The sequence below is a fragment of the Lissotriton helveticus genome, chromosome 9 (genome assembly GCF_964261635.1).
Source record: "Lissotriton helveticus chromosome 9, aLisHel1.1, whole genome shotgun sequence".
NCBI lineage: Eukaryota > Metazoa > Chordata > Amphibia > Caudata > Salamandridae > Lissotriton > Lissotriton helveticus.
In genome coordinates this window covers 650502047-650519744 of record NC_136070.1, presented here as the reverse complement: position 1 = coordinate 650519744, position 17698 = coordinate 650502047, and the positions used below count along the sequence as shown (strand labels likewise).

The following is a 17698-nucleotide window of genomic DNA, read 5'->3' as shown; positions in this document are numbered from 1 at the left end:
ATTTGGCGGTGGGTCTTTGGAGTCTCCGCCGCGGTTTTTCCGCATCCTCCAGGCCGGCGGACACTTCCGCCAACCCGGAGGATGCGGAAAAACCGCCATCCTAATCGGCCCCTTAGTCTCAACAAACATGGTGTCTCGAAAGCAGATCAGAATTGAAGGCGGTATGACAGTATGGATCAGAATTGAAGGCGGTATGACATAGTGTGCCTAATAGGGCATCTTGTGTGAAACATACCTCATCAGTAATAAACATCGTATCTAACAGTCAGAATGCCCAAAGGCTTGAATGTTTGCTTTACAACTGCAGATGTTACAGTCTGCATTTAAAAAGGACTCCATTAATCCCTTCTCTTAAAGCAAAACTTTCCACATTTTCAAAATCAAACATCCAGACACAATGAATCAAACGTTTGTGAATTAGTGCATAGAAAATGTTACCGAAGGCAAAGAAGAACAAAAGGTGTACGATTCATAATGCTGGTCGGCACTTTTTGAGTGCTTGGTCTGAGGAAGGACAAACTCAGGACTCAGAACATAAGACAGTGTTTACGGTTGAAATTAAAAAAATGTATTTCTACACAAACAAACCTTTCATAGCAACATCAAAATAGAAAGACTGGGAAAAAACATCTCTTTCTAACATGTACCATGCAGCTCTTGGATAGTAGTTCATAGCTCACTGTTCTAGATCACGAATGTAACTTGTAAACTACACAGTAACAACAGAATCTCTGTGACAAAAGCAGTAACCCACTGAGCTGTGCCCATAAAATATTATTCTTTTATATGCATGGCACAGGTCCTTTGCAGCAGGTGTATTACAGTCCTACCAAGTATAACGCATCAGTTGTTGGACTAAGGCATTTTAGTACTGATTTCCGTATCACTGCACCAAAATGTGTTAGTCACGCATACTATAGCTCCTGAAAGAATCACAACACTTCGCTTCATATTATGATAAAAGCAACCACTGCCAGCACCTGCTGCGCTACTGGTTGTCCAGTGGCGCAATTAGGAGCTTATAACCGACTACGCTTTGGCTGTTAGGGAGCAGCTTTGTGACCTATAGTGTTAAAACTTCTCTAAAAAACACATATACTTCTGCCTTGCAGCTTAAATACATTTGCACCAGGCACTGCCCTCCACCTGGTCGTCTGGTGTCACTTTAGAACATAAACACAGCCAGGATCCGGCACTTCTGTACCATCGACAGAAAGCCTGCAATGATAATCCCAGCCAGTGGCTGAATTTTGGTTTGTTTTCCTGTTACCATGCTCACGACGCAAACAGCATTGTGAGACTCTCACAGGGTGCTCTCTATGATTGTGCAGCTGGCAGGCAGCAGGCACGGGAACAGTGTGGGGGGATGTTTCTGCTGTGCACAGCCCCGATTCTGCCCTATGGACAGTTTGCCTAAAGATAGCAAGCAACTTATCCCTCACCAGCGCCTGGCCTACGATCACGAAGGGGTCCCTGTAGACCGTCGAGTGGGTGGCGGCAGGCGCAGTTTAAAGGGGGTACTGCTAACTAGCACTTAGGAGCACCTAGTGTAACAGCAAGTGACAGTGACTAAGAAGGTCAAAGAGTAGCCTTGTCTGGCAGGCCTTGGGCCTGTAGGTAATCTCAGCAATGTCTGCAAACCGGTCCACCACACTGGGTCTGACCACGCGCTCTGCAGGCTTTGCCTGGCAGCACCTTCAGGATACTACAGGTAAGTCCAGCCCACTTCATCACTAGACTAACTTGAGTGCTGCAGTTGGAGCAGTACCAGGCTGGATGAGAGGGAAGAGGGTTGTAGGACAAAATATGTTTATTCAGTCACTAGTTTTGATTGTATTCAACTTCAGGTAACAGAATTCAAAATAAGGCACACTGTGGGGCCTATTAGGATGGCGGACGGAAACGGGTTCCGTCCGCAATGGTCGTGCCAAAAATACTCCCGACCGCTCCGTGAATAAACCGCCGGTGCGATTAGGATATTTATGTCAACACTCACCAACCGCGGCGGACGGATCACACCAAAGTCTGCCGCAAGCGGATGGAACCACAGAAACACCGTCCGCCGCAGAAGCAATGGCCGAGGAAACAGGCTCAACCGCCGCCATATCTTCGGAGGTTCCGGACGCACGATTAGGATAACCCCGCCATCCCAACGGAACTCACCAACTTCCACGACCGCGGCGGAAAAAAAGCATTGACAAACGGAGCTTGGCTGCCGAAGGACCCAACGAACATCACCCCTGCAGTCAAACCGAAGCAAAAATGGCGGACGGTAGTAAATAGTCAACAAAAAATAACATAAGACACACCCACCTCCAACAACTACACGCTCCAATGACACCCCCCCCAGCAAAAACAAGAGCACCCAAGTCAACACACCCACAAAATACCTGACCGCCATAAACCATTGGGACACAACCACCACACAGAGTATAAAAGGAATCCCTCCCATTACCACAATCCTTTGCATCACAGCACAGCTGGAACAAAGAGGCAGAACATCAGAAACAACAGAGACACACAAACACACATACAACCTGCACACCAACACACCCACCACACCAACCCTCACAGCACCATCCCTACATAACACACATCTGCACACCCCACACCACCAACACCTTGCACATCACACACCATGGCACCCAAGAAAAACCCCAAGTTCACAGAGAGTGAGTTGAAGGTCATGGTGGATGAAATCATCCGTGTGGAACCACATTTGTTTGGTACCCTAGTCCAGCAGACCACCTTGGCAACTAAAACCGCCATGTGGGACAGGATAGTGACCAGAGTCAATGCTTCAGGGACCGTGCCACGCACCAAACACGACATCCAGAGGCGGTGGCACGACCTCAAGACAAGGGTGAAAGGAATCCGGACCAAGAACCACCTGCGGGCACACCACACTGGCGGCGGCACTCCCCCGGATCCCATACCATTTACCGAATGGGAGGAGAAGGTGCTTGGCATACTGCACCCTGAGAGCCTGGAAGGAATAGAAGAGGGACTTGAGGCTGGTAAGTACAAACCAATGACCACTATCACACTGTCATGTTCTGCCTTGCACAACTGCTAAGACACATCTCCCAGGCTCCAATCCATGCATGTGAATCACACAGTCACCCAAATGTGAATGCCAGGGCTCAAATGCACCCGCCATGATCAACCACAAATGTTGCCTCCTACCTTCCCAAGCTCGCATGTGGTCAAGCAGTGAGCACTACAACTCACAACAGGCCCACATGTCTCCTGGGAGGGTGGGGGTGTGTGGGGGGGTCCTGTACTACAACTCCCAACAGGCCCACATGTCTCCTGGGAGGGTGGGGGTGGGGGCGGGGGTTCTGCACTACAACTCCCAACAGGCTCACATGTTTCCTGGGAGGGTGGGGGTGTGTGGGGGGGTCCTGCACTACAACTCCCAACAGGCCCATATGTCTCCTGGGAGGGCGGGGGTGGGGGTCCTGCACTACAACTCCCAACAGGCCCACATGTCTCCTGGGAGGGTGGGGGTGGGGGTGGTGAGAGTCCAGCACTACAACTCCCAACAGGCCCACATGTCTCCTGGGAGGGTGGGGGTGTGTGGGAGGCCCTGCACTACAACTCCCAACAGGCCCACATGTCTCCTGGGAGGGTGGGGGTGTGTGGGGGGGGGGGTCCTGCACTACAACTCCCAACAGGCCCACATGTCTCCTGGGAGGGTGGGGGTGTGTGGGGGGGGGTCTGCACTATAACTCCCAACAGGCTCACATGTCTCCTGGGAGGGTGGGTGTGTGTGTGTGGGGGGGGGGTCCTGCACTACAACTCCCAACTGGCCCACATGTCTCCTGGGAGGGTGGGGGTCCTGCACTACAACTCCCAACAGGCTCACATGTCTCCTGGGAGGGTGGGGGTGTGTGGGGGGGTCCTGCACTACAACTCCCAACAGGCTCACATGTCTCCTGGGAGGGTGGGGGTGTGTGGGGGGGTCCTGCACTACAACTCCCAACAGGTCCACATGTCTCCTGGGAGGGGGGGGTGTGGGGGGGTCCTGCACTACAACTCCCAACAGGCCCACATGTCTCCTGGGAGGGTGGGGGTCCTGCACTACAACTCCCAACATGCCCACATGTCTCCTGGGAGGATGGGGGTGTGTGGGGGGAGGTCCTGCAACACAACTCCCAACAGGCTCACATGTCTCCTGGGAGGGTGGGGGTGTGTGGGGGGGTCCTGCACTACAACTCCCAACAGGCCCACATGTCTCCTGGGAGGGTGGGGTGTGTGGGGGGTTCCTGCACTACAACTCCCAACAGGCCCACATGTCTCCTGGGAGGGTGGGGGTGGTGGTGGTGGTCCTGCACTACAACTCCCAACAGGCCCACATGTCTCCTGGGAGGATGGGGGTGGGGATGGGGGTCCTGCACTACAACTCCCAACAGGCCCTCATGTCCCATCCCAGAGCAAGATGTAGTCCGCCCACCATTTGGTGATCAGTGCATCTCACCCTTCAAACTTACAGGTAGGTAGCCATCTGCACAGGGGCACCATCCAATAGCAGGACAGGAACACACATAGCCAGGTATTGTCTCCCCACATCCACACCACCAAAATGCCCACTCATGTGTGCAACACCAATATGATGACACCAACAACCATGTCCTGATTCCATAGAGATTTGAAATGTAACTACAAGAAACCTGTCATGTCCACAACATTGATTCTTACATTCTTGTCCCTCAGGTGATCACGACTTGACACGCCAAAACACCAACCGCCAGCAGCAGTCGCCCCCCTCACAGCCAGGTCTCTCTGGAGAGGATTCCCAGGACACCTCGGGTGCAGAGGACGATGCTGTGCCAAGCACACTTCCAGGGCCATCAGGCTCCCAGGACATCCCTGCCTCCACCCCCTTGGCCCGTGGTACTACACAGACAACTGCCACTGTGAGCTGTGCAGCTACCACCACCACCTCCACCACCACCACCACCCCTGCCAGTGCCACCCTGCCTGACCCATCGGACGATGATGGGCCATCAATGTCTCAGGCAAGCAGGAAGAGTGGACGTGGGAGGACACAGGTGAGGCCACAGCTCACCAACAGGAGTGGAGGTGTAAGGGGAGGTCGGGGGCAAGACCCAGACCATCATGGGAACGAGACCCTGGGAGCCATTGCCAGAGTGAATGCCTTCTACCAGCGGTCGCAGGCACAGGCTGATCGGGCCCATCAAGATTCGCAACAGACCTGCCAGCTGTTGAGGTCCATGGACACGTATGGGCAAAATTGTGGACCTCATGGGGAAGCAAACGGCACTTTGGAGGGAGTGGTTATCCCGCGCCACACCACCTCCCCCTCCCCCAAGTACCCAGCGGGACAGGTCACCAACACCACCGCCACCATCACCTGAGGCCACTGACAGGGAGGTGGACCCAGAACAACCTGCCTCCAGCTCCGGCTCCAAGACGGAGGGGCCGTCCGAGGTTGGACCCAGCACAGAGCAGTGGCAGTGCCCCATCCACCCGCCCGAAGAGGGGCCGAAAATGACTTCACCCTTCCTTGAGCCTGGCATTGACCCAGCGAACTATCTTGTCCCACATTGCCAAGCATTGTCACACGTCTGTTGGACTAGGTGTACATCACACAATGTGGTGTCCCCATCGGTGTTTTCATCTGACATGACTTTCAACTCACTCTTCCCCACCACCACCTTTTTGTAAATATGCACAAACACTTTTCCACACCCTGCAAATAAAAATCACTGTAACGCTCAATGCTATGTGATCTCCATGTTTATATACAGGTATGTCTCAGTTGTTGTCATCAGCAGGTGCAGGGATCAATGTTATTTAGAATCCTGGCTCGGTGTGAGTGACCTAGGAACAAACAGAGAACAACAGGCACAGGTCAGGAAACTGAATCACAACCATCACAAAAGAACATACTGCAACATCCCACAAACCACAATCATCACAAAATCAGCGGATCACAGGACACACATCACGGAGCATTGCTCGTACACCGGACCCACACCCATGTGCAAACATAACATAACAGGCAGCATTCACACACCACATCCAACCATCTACAGCAGACATACGTCATGCATTGAACAGCAGCACAAGAGGTAGTTACTCACATTCAAGGAAAGTAGCGATCAATGAGCTGACGCCTCTGGTCCACACCTTCCTCCTCCCCACTATCCTCATCACTGGACATGGGTGCGATGGGAGGCGGAGCAACCTGTTGGTCTGCAGGGTCCATGATCAGTTTAATATTGTTGCGTAAGGCCAGGTTGTGGAGCATGCAGCAGGCAATCACTATTCTGCATGCTTTGCCGGGTGAGTATGGCAGGGCCCCTCCGGTTTTATCCAGGCAGCGAAACCTAGACTTCAGCAGTCCAAATGTACGTTCCACCACTCGACGTGTCTTCCCATGGGCCTCATTACAGCGTATTTCACCTGGGATAGTAGGATTCCGTAGGGGGCTTAGCAGCCACGGCCGGTTTGGGTACGCAAAGTCGCCTAGGTGGAGGGATGACAGACACATACATCATTAGCAGGATTGTTGGGAACAGCATGGCACACATACAACACAATAGTCATCACAGCACGCTCACCTACAAGCCACGCACGTTCTTGACGCAGATTGGCCATCAGTTGGGGGACAATGCTGCTCCCCAGGATGTGGGAGTCATGTGCGGACCCAGGAAATCTGGCACACACATGGGAGATGATGTTGTCAGCCAGGCACACCACTTGCACGTTGATCGAATCGTAGTGCTTCCGATTGCGATATACGGGTTCACGTGCCTGGGGTGGAATTAGACCAATATGTGTGCCATCAATGGCACCCACTATGTGTGGAATCTGGCCCAGGGCATAGAAGTCCCCTTTGATTGCTGCCAACTCTGCCGGCCGTGGGAAATGGATGTAATCATCCTTGTAATGCATCATGGCATCCAGCACATCCCGCAGTACCATGCTGAACATGGATTGTGACATCCCCCCGGCATGACCAACTGTGTACTGGAAAGTACCTGTTGCGAAGAAGTGAAGTGCCGCCATCACCTTTGATATGTTCTCCGTGGCTGCAGATGAGGTGCCAATTGGGCTACAAGCTCCTGCAATCTACGTCGGTCAAGCTGGAATTTTCGGATCACCTCCTCGTTAACCATGTCCTCCAGCACAGTGTAGGGTCGATGCACATTTGGAGCCCTCCTATGTGGGAGTAGATGGGGGGCAGATGTCAATTGACCAACACCGCATAGCTGTGCCACACTATCACATCTTGACCAACAAAATATAAATAATACATGTTGCAGACACTGATTGTATGTGTGACGTTACCGAAATATGAGGCACTACAGCTAACTCCACACACAATGTTCAGCCACAAACAACATCCTGTGTGCAAACATGTCCAATGTAACGTGCACACATGTTGAGAGGACAGCCAACATCACATGACTGAGGGCACAAGTGTGGACAAGCGTCCCCACAGACACACATGGACGTGCACACACAACACGAACATGGAACACACCCTCCTTGTCTTTATGCACCCATGACCCCACCTACAATGCTGGGCATCCTCACATGACATGCATGGGCACACAACAGGTGACACACATACGCATACACAGAATGCATGTATACCCCCATCATTGCTACTTGCACACACAAACAACACACTCACAACAGATCCTAAATGTGGGTACACAGCCTTAATGTACTGTGTAGATGTGTACAAATAGAAACGTGTGTCCGCAAAACCAAGATGCAACACATCGCCAGGCACATCTGACACAACTTGGGTGCACATCACTGGCCTTTGTTAACCACTGGCATGGTCAATAGTATGACCACAAATGCAACAAATGGACATGTATGACACACGTGGACACAGTGTCACGATTTGCTTTCTGTGCTCTTGTGCCCACCACCAGGGGGCCGAATTGTGGGGCGCTCCAGTGTTCTAATATGCTTCCTGACACTCCCTTGGATGCATATCTTGACTTCCAGCCATTTGGACACTATTTGGGAATTGACATCCATTCCCAATCCAAGCCGGGTTTTGTGAAAGCCAGCCTGCTTAGATTTAAAGCCAGCCTACTCATGCCTGAAACTTCATTACCCAGAATTCCCTGCTCACTGCTTTGTCTCCACCCCTGCAGGCCAAGGATGGGTGGATGGATTCAGCTCACCTGTGGCTGGCTGCTGCTAGCCTGCTCACACCTGATGCATATGATTACTGTGAGCTCTTTTAAGCCCCAGCTCCCTTCAGGCAAAGGTTGGTCATTGTAGCTGTTTACCGGTGAGACCAATCCTTGGTTCCAGAGTTCCCTGAGCTTTTGCTATTCTTGTTTCCAGTGTTTCCTGAGCTTTAATTATGCCTTGTTCCTGACCTGCTTCTGTTTTCCCTGTTCCTGAATTAGCACTGCCTGCAGTGCTACCCTGACCCCATAGCCTTAGTATTCCTTGTTCCTGAACTACTGCAGTTTCCCTTCTCCTGAATTAGCACTGCTTGCAGTTCTACCTTGTTTCCTGATTCCTGAGCTATAGTTAATCCTTGTTCCTTGATTCCTGAGCTATAGCTAATCCTTGTGGCTCAATTAGCACTGCTTACAGTGTTACCTTGTTTCCTGAGTTCCTGAGCTATAGCTATTCCTTGTACCTGAATTAGCACTGCCTACAGTGCTACCTTGTTTCCTGAGTTCCTGAGCTATAGCTATTCCTTGTACCCGAATTAGCACTGCCTGCAGTGCTCTTGTTTCCTGAGCTATAGATATTCTTTGTTCCTGTTCCTGGGCTTCAGCTATTTCTTGTTCCTGATTAGCACTGCTTGCAGTGCTCTCTTGAGTCCTTGTTTCCTGAGCTGTAGCTATTCCCTGTTCCTGAACTAGCACTGCCTGCAGTGCTACCTTGACTCCTGAGCTATAGTAATTTCCCTGTTTCTTGAACTAGCACTGTCTGCAGTGCTACCTTGACTCCTCAAGCTCAGTTCTTGTTCCTGCCCCAGCTCTGCCTTCTATGCTACTTTGTTTTCTTGATTCCTTAACCTGCACTATTCTTGTATACCCCTGTAGCCTCCCCTTCTGTATATCCCTTTCCAGTCCCTGCCTTTCTTCCCAATTCCTTGGTTCCAGTTCCTGGTTTGCTGTCTTTCTCTTCTGCTGTCTTGCTTCTGTTGCCTTGTATGTGTGTTACCTGCTTTCTGCCACATGAGCCCTTTCATTTCCTTCCTTTCCTGTTAAGCACTCCTCCTTGCTAGCTCCTTGTCTATTGTGCTTGTGTTTAGTTCTACCCCTTTGCTGTTACTGCCTTGCGTGTTCCTGTTTGATATCCAGGATCCGTCGGCACAGCTGACTACCTAGGTGGTGTTTCTTGTTCACTGTGAGTATATTCTTTGAGTTGCATTTATAACATGACCATAGGTATAAGCTCCACAGACCCTGCCTTTGCATGCATATCCTATATGTGGGTATTTGCAGTCAGTATCTGTAACAGCAATTGTGGGTAAGAAACTTACTGAGCTTCAGTCTTCCCGTGTGGAGCTCCTGAGTACTTTACCCCACCCCCTCCTTTACTGTTAATGTTGTTTCATATATATGTCTTGCACATTCGTCCTGGGTGTAGTTTTACTGAATGCTAAATTGCTTTGTGAGTGCCCTTCCTTTCTAAGTCTTACCTATCTTGTTCACTTGTACAGGCTTCCCCTTTGGATCCTTCTTTCTCCTCTGACTCCCTGTATGATCCTGTACGTGTAAAGTGGTCAGAGTTCGTTAGTTAACTAAACATCAAATGTAAAGCAAAAACTCAACATAACTTAAATCATCATAGTTCATAGATCCAGTAAGTATTTTATTTTCATACATAAATCACCGCATATTTGGTATCATTTAATGAGTACCCAGGGACATTGAGTTACAAAGTCAATACTCAAGCATGTGGATTAATTCATTGAATCACACAATCTTATATACATAAATGAAAGTTAAATTGCATTGAAGGTCCATCATGGAGATAGCTTGAGATTCATAAAGCAACATAACATATTATTCACATTATAATTCAAAAAAGAAAAAAAATGTGTGCGCTCAAAGTGAACAAGAAAGGAGGTAGTTTAGAAGGGATGGGTGTGATGGAGAGAGGTGAGGACTGGGTAAAGGTGTTGTGATCCTGTTACAATCACAGTAAAATCAAGTGCAACCTTTACAGTCTAAATTAGATCATAAGTTCCATAGAGCTCTTCAACATAGGATCCGTATTATTCCATAATTTACTCCTATGTTCAGAGAAATGGCGTGGTCTGGTTGTCTACGTTTCGACCCCTGGTGTAAGGGTTAATGGCAACCTCATGCTGGGGTCTTCATCAGGACAAAAAAGATCAGGAGCGCTTTACATAGGGCCATCCAATGGCTCTTAGATTGGGACCATCAAAGGTTCATATATCGAAGTGTAGTTTGGGTCGAGGGAGCTTTCCAGTCTTTTGTGTCGTATTCAATTGTGGTAACTCGGGGTGCGTCATCCGTCACGGTCCCCGGTTGTGTCTCATCCTCGCCAAAGAGAGCCAGTAGATCTCTACCCCGTCCGGCTATCGCGCATAGACTGAGCGGTGGGTGACCGGCCAGGGCCATCCATGACAGGGTGACCTCAATGCACAGGGCGCTCACCCACCGCCAGCACCTAGCGGTGGGTGACTGGCCAGGGCCGGCGGTGGGTGACCGGCTAGGCCCGGCGGTCTGCGGTGGGTGCTGGAATGTGACTGTAAGGGGGGTACCAACTGCCATTTCCAATTGCATATTCAAATGTATGTGTTAGCCTGCCCTGCCCCGGCGGAATGTGTGATTAATTTCAAATGATACACCATCGCGGTAGCGCGCACATGCGGTTGCCGGTGTGTGACCGTGACGGTCCGTGCACATGTAGCCAATGGAAACAGGTAACGCGGGCCGCGTAAGTGCATTCAAAAATAGCGGAAGCCGTGCACCGCCACACCAGGGCCAGTCATTGGTTCTTTTTGAATGAGGCATCCCGGGAAAACCAATTGCTGCAGACGTGTGCCACTGATGTGAGCTCAGGGCCCTATAAATGTGTGAATTTCAGCAGCACACATTCACTGCTTCCAGCCACTGCTGCCTGCACCCATCACCTCGACCTGCTGCTGCTGAGCTATCCAACAACTGCTGCCTGCACCCATCACCTCGACCTGCTGCTGCTGAGCTATCCAACAACTGCTGCCTGCACCCATCACCTCGACCTGCTGCTGCTGAGCTATCCAACAACTGCTGCTGTAGTGCCACAGTCCAGGACCTTGCCATGTTGAGATTGCGAGAGATCCAGTCTCGTCCCTTCACCGCAGTGGAGCTGGATGTCCTTGTGGACGGTGTGCTCCGCCACTATGAACGGCTCTACGGTACACCCGGACAGGCGGTAAGTGCAGTGGGGGACATGTTGGTGTGCATGAGGTGGTCACTGACTCCTGGCCTCTGCAAGCTTGGCGGTGTGCTGTGGGACCTTCACATGTGTTGTACTGTGCATGGCTGCTGAAAGATACGTGTTGCTATTGTGTTTGTGAATGTCCAACTGTCCACTGACATTCCCCTCTTGTCTCCTGTGTGTCAACTCCCACCAGGGATTCACATGTAACACAAGCATCCCCCTCACAAGGTACTCCCAAGGCCAGGGACACTCCCAAGGACAAGGACACTACTAAGGAAAGGGCACCTCCCAAGGCCAGGGACACTCCCAAGGACAAGGAAACTACAAAGTAAAGGGCAACTCCCAAGGCCAGGGACACTCCCAAGGACAAGGACACTACAAAGGAAAGGGCAACTCCCAAGGCCAGGGACACTCCCAAGGACACTACAAAGGAAAGGGCAACTCCCAAAGCCAGGGACACTCCCAAGGACAAGGACACTACAAAGGAAAGGGCAACTCCCAAGGCCAGGGACACTCCCAAGGAAAAGAACACTACAAAGGAAAGGGCACCTCCCAAGGCCAGGGACACTCCCAAGGACAAGGACACTACAAAGGAAAGGGCACCTTCCAAGGCCAAGGACACTCCCAAGGACAAGGACACTACAAAGGAAAGGGCACCTCCCAAGGCCAGGGACACTCCCAGGGACAAGGACACTTCAAAGGACAGGTACACTACAAGGGACAGGGACACTACAAAGGACAAGCCAACTCCCAGGGACAGGGCACCGCCCACGGATCAGGGACATTCCAGAGACAGGACACCTCCTACGTCCAAGGCACATCCCATGGCCAAGGGTTCTCCCATGGACACGAGCTCCATCAAGGACAGGCATACATCACCCCTGCCTGCCCTGAGGCTGATGTTGGTGAAGGAACGTAAAACACATGTCAGCGGTGGAGTCCCCCCATACCTCTACTCCCATCCACACCCCACCGAAGCAGAGGAAGGAGTACACTGTTGTTGCATCCCCCATTACACATGATGCAGAGGGCAGAAGGCAGGGCCACAGCAAACGTCAAGCAGGGTCCAGCACGTCCCCAGAGAGCAGACCCACACCAGCACATGATCCCCCTTTGATGGGTGATGTGTCTGATGAGGCCAAACCACTTACCAGTCCAGTCATGTCCTGTGTGCCCCCACATATCCAAAAGAAACGGCGACACACACCAGTGACACCTGACCACCCCAATGTCGCTCCATTACAGCTGTCACCAGCTCCCAGAGCCACCCTGCCTCCTGGCCCATACAGCCCTGTGGCTCATCATTTCAGTGGTCCTAGTGGGTCAGCTGCAGTTCACTCTCATGTGTCAGATAGTGGCACTGTGTCTGTTGTTCACTGTCCTGCCTCATGTAGTAGCACTGTGTCAGTTGTGCCCACTCCTGTTTCAGGTACTGGCACTGTGTGGGTCCACCACTCTCATGTCTCAGATGCTGGCATGGTATTTGTTGGGCACTATACAGGGACATGTCCTGACAGTGTGTCTGGGTCTAGGGCTCGTCTGTCAGTCACTAGAGCTGTGGCTGTGTCTCACACTCCTGTTTCTGGTGCTGGCAGTGTGTCTGGGTCTATGGCTCATGTGTCAGTCACTAGAGCTGTGGCTGTGTCTCACACTCCTGTTTCTGGTGCTGGCACTGTGTCTGGGTCTATGGCTCATGTGTCAGTCACTACATCTGTGGCTGTGTCTCACACTCCTGTTTCTGATGCTGGCAGTGTGTCTGGTTCTATGGCTCATGTGTCAGTCACTATAGCTGTGGCTGTGTCTCACACTCCTGTGTCTGGTGCTGGCAGTGTGTCTGGGTCTATGGCTCATGTGTCAGTCACTAGAGCTGTGGCTGTGTCTCACACTCCTGTGTCTGGTGCTGGCAGTGTGTCTGGGTCTATGGCTCATGTGTCAGTCACTAGAGCTGTGGGTGTGTCTCACACTCCTCTTTCTGGTGCTGGCAGTGTGTCTGGGTCTATGGCTCATGTGTCAGTCACTACATCTGTGGCTGTGTCCCACACTCCTGTTTCTGGTGCTGGCAGTGTGTCAGGGTCTATGGCTCATGTGTCAGTCACTAGAGCTATGGCTGTGTCTCACACTCCTGTTTCTGGTGCTGGCACTGTGTCTGGGTCTATGGCTCATGTGTCAGTCACTACATCTGTGGCTGTGTCTCACACTCCTGTTTCTGATGCTGGCAGTGTGTCTGGTTCTATGGCTCATGTGTCAGTCACTATAGCTGTGGCTGTGTCTCACACTCCTGTGTCTGGTGCTGGCAGTGTGTCTGGGTCTATGGCTCATGTGTCAGTCACTAGAGCTGTGGCTGTGTCTCACACTCCTGTGTCTGGTGCTGGCAGTGTGTCTGGGTCTATGGCTCATGTGTCAGTCACTAGAGCTGTGGGTGTGTCTCACACTCCTCTTTCTGGTGCTGGCAGTGTGTCTGGGTCTATGGCTCATGTGTCAGTCACTAGAGCTGTGGCTGTGTCTCACATTCCTGTGTCTGGTGCTGGCAGTGTGTCTGGGTCTATGGCTCATGTGTCAGTCACTAGAGCTGTGGCTGTGTCTCACACTCCTGTTTCTAGTGCTGGCAGTGTGTCCGAGGTGACTAGGTCAAGCAGTCCACCAGATTCTGTGCTGTGAGGTGTAGCTCCCATCACTCACATGGCATTTGACTTGGTGTCTAGATTGTCCATTGTGACCACTCTTGCATTAATAATGTCCATGTGACGGGGCGCTTGACCCACGTACTTGTGTTGCCTCAGATGTACCTGCTCTGTGCCATGGACTGTTGTTGCACTAAGCCCCTCTCATGTGCTGCCTCAGATGTACCTGCTCTGTTACGACCACTGCCCTGTTGCTGTTCTGATACTGCATTGTGCCCTCTCATGTGCTGCCTCAAATGTACCTGCGCCTTGCCATGGACTGTTGATGCACTTAGCTCCTCTCATGTGCTGCCTCTGATGTACCTGTACCTTGCCATGGACTGTTGATGCACTTAGCCCCTCTCATGTGCTGCCTCAGATGTACCTGTACCTTGCCATGGACTGTTGATGCACTTAGCCCCTTTCATGTGCTGCCTCAGATGTACCTGTGCCTTGCCATGGACTGTTGATGCACTAAGCCCCTCTCATGTGCTGCCTCAGATGTGCCTGCTCTGTTACGAACACTGCCCTGTTGCTGTTCTGATACTGCATTGTGCCCTCTCATGTGCTGCCTCAGATGTACCTGCTCTGTGCCATGGACTGTTGATGCACTTAGCCCCTCTCATGTGCTGCCTCAGATGTGCCTGCTCTGTTACGAACACTGCCCTGTTGCTGTTCTGATACTGCATTGTGCCCTCTCATGTGCTGCCTCAAATGTACCTGCTCTGTTCTACCCAGTGCCCATGCTCTTGGCTACTCTAGGATTATACCCCTATTAAGTGCAATAAAGAAAGTCAATTGTGTGTAGTGGTTTGTCTTTGTCATTCCTGGTTGTCTCCTTGCATTGTAGATATATTGGTGCTATCGTAAATGCTGTTTCCCCAACATGACCCTCCCCACGTCACGGCCCCGGAAGGTACTCCCCTTCCGACAGCAATTGGTGTGTTGGCGTACCTGCGTCATAGTCGGCGACGGTCCATGACTTGCTGGTGGTGAAGCACGAAGAGTATAGGGAATGCGTGTAGCGCTGGGTCCATGACGGCGATCTGCTTGTGGTGGGTATCGCTGCAATGTTTTGCCTCTCCTCTCTGGTGAATCCGCCGTGTTCAAGCAGGTTGTTTTTCCGCAGCGATTTGATGTGTGTTTTCCGCCATCGTGATTTAGAGGACGGTCGGAGACGTCATTCCGTACGGCGGTGTCTCTGGATTGGTTACGTCCGCCGGGGTCGGGTGTAGTTCCGCAGCGGTGCGTGCTCTTCCGCGGCGTACGGACATTTGACAGTGCTTCCCATCCTAATATGGCGGACGGGCTGGCCGCGGCTGGCAGACTGTAAAAAGGCATTTTCCGCCTACTCCAGGACGGCGGTCGGCCTCCCGTCCGCCATCGTAATCGACCCCTGTATGTTTAAAGATAAATCCAAGTTAAAGTAATCAGTAGGAAATGCATTTGTTTGCATTATGAAATCTTATTGATTAATTCCATCACTGTAGATGAGTGTAACCAGACGGTAAAGGAACAGATTTTTGGCAGGCAGGGAGGTAAGGAGTGGTGGTTAACGACTTCTGTATTTATAGTGCTATGATGTCCAAGGCTATGACTTAAAGCACAATGAAAATGCAACTCATTATTTTAACACAGTATAAAATGTTTTTGAAGTGTTACGTTTTGCTGTGGAATGTCACTCATAAGTCACTGCATACATGGAATGTCACATCAGCAATGCGAATACTTGGCAGCTACGATATTAACCCTCTGGGCTCCCTCACACAAATGAAAGCTGCCACTAGACGAAACTCCCATCTCTCCTGCAGGTAAATAAATCTCCAGAATTAACTTGACACTTTATTTGTTGCCAAAACTGCTCAATATACAAGGAACTTTCTAGTGCTTTAAATACAACTACACTGCTACAAAACTGCAAAATAAAGTTCCATTACTGAAGACAAGAATATTTACATGTGCAGGCCCATTTATAACACTTCACCTGCCACTGTCAAGGTTTGTCCCGGTGTCCAAGGGCTAGGCCAGAGCCTGCAACAAACACTCTCGAACATATGACACAGAAAGCACTTCTATTCGGTGCTGTGTCCTCCTTTCCCTAACCTCACCCCCACAATGACGCGCATTTTATCTTTTCAGAAGTGCCACCTCCAGAAAACTGTGTATAAACTATTGGAAAAACGTACTTGCTATTGCTTGAATCTCCCAACGATCTGCATGAACCACAAGGAGAGTCGAAAGTAAAAGTATTACTCTCACACGACCTTCCCCCAGCCAGGCGCCCGAGGTTCAACTGGGAGTCGGTTCGAGTCAACAACTTGTGTTGGCCTGTTGAGGTAGTTACTCACTAGATGCATTCATGCACATCATCACGTGCGTCGGTGCGCACAACACGCTAAATAACAGGACAGTTTTACAAGTCTGCCATGGGCGGGCTCTGCATTATACATGTTTGCAGGGCCGTCATTGATAGCGCATTCGCGCGCTACCCGATTGACGGCCCTGGGACCCATACATGAATGTACACTTTTAAAATAATCTCAGGTGATGCGTGCAGTGCAGTAGCACTTACACACACTGGCCAATCAAGACTTAGTTATGCTGCGCAGTGCGCTTTGTGTCCATCACTCCTCAGGGCTGGCTGCCAATGAAGATTTAGTGTCGTGTTGATTCCGATACTGCTGAGGCGCCGCACCAGCTTGTAAAAATGTGCAGAACAGGCCAGGAAAGGCCCGAAAAGTAGCTGCTCATAATTTGGGGTATTTCCCTGTACAAGTGGGAAAAATGTCGGCCATTTGTTACTTGCCCCTGCTGCAGTGCGCACGCTCTGATAACTGAAACTCACCCTCATTCATTGGCCAGGCAGTCACGGACTCCTGACGTCACTTGAAATGCTGTGGCACGAGGTCAGCGTTGGGTGAAAATTCAGTAGTGGAGCTCTTGGGCCTCAGTACTGTGCGGAGGGGGCCACCCGCACAACGGGGGATGCGGGGGTCTGTGTTACGCTCCTGGCGTGCAGTGGGTGTTGCTGGGGGCGTTCCCAGAAACATCCATGGCTTTTTGACACTGCCCCAGATTTACGAGAAATCGTAAATCTGAGGCTGCACCAAAAGCTTACACCTCCCCAGGGGAGGCTTATGGGGAGCACAATGAGTAGAAATATCTTTATTTCTCCTCATTTTTCCTTTTTCTACATGTGCTGCATTCTGCAGCATGCGTGCAGCACACATAGAAAGAGGAAAAAGCCTCTTGTGATTATTTTTGTACAGAAGGGTTTCCCTACCTGTACAAAAATAATCATCCCCGCAATGCAAGCACCCTTGAACCATGGTGCAAAGGTACCTGCGTTGTCGCATTGCAGCTCATTGTGCGCCGGGGAAAAGGACAGGAATTCGCCGTATCTTTCCTGGCCTTTTTCATTTGCCGTAGGGAAGCGCAGCAGAAAGGCCTGCGGCGCTGCCCTAAGTCAAAAGCTCATAAATGAGGCCCCCAGTGCCAAAGTGGTGCGCAAGTTCTCACCCAGCACTAAAGTAATGCAGGAGGCCAGAGTTGGACTGGCCTGTTGGGCAATCTGGTAGTGCCCGAAGGGCTGGTCCGAAAGGTCAGTGTATTTTCGCCGACTT

At 51.1% G+C, this 17698-nt stretch overlaps 1 protein-coding gene across 1 annotated transcript in view; it reads right to left on the bottom strand.

The window, feature by feature from the left end:
* Nucleotides 1-15441, bottom strand: part of LOC144781754 (glyoxal reductase-like) — a 51532-nt gene extending 36091 nt beyond the window's left edge. Inside the window, exon 1 of the mRNA XM_078660741.1 lies at nt 15030-15441. Coding sequence (XP_078516867.1) covers nt 15030-15416 — 387 coding nt within the window. The 5' untranslated portion in view covers nt 15417-15441. The remainder of the gene's footprint in view (nt 1-15029) is intronic.
* Nucleotides 15442-17698: the final 2257 nt, after the last annotated feature.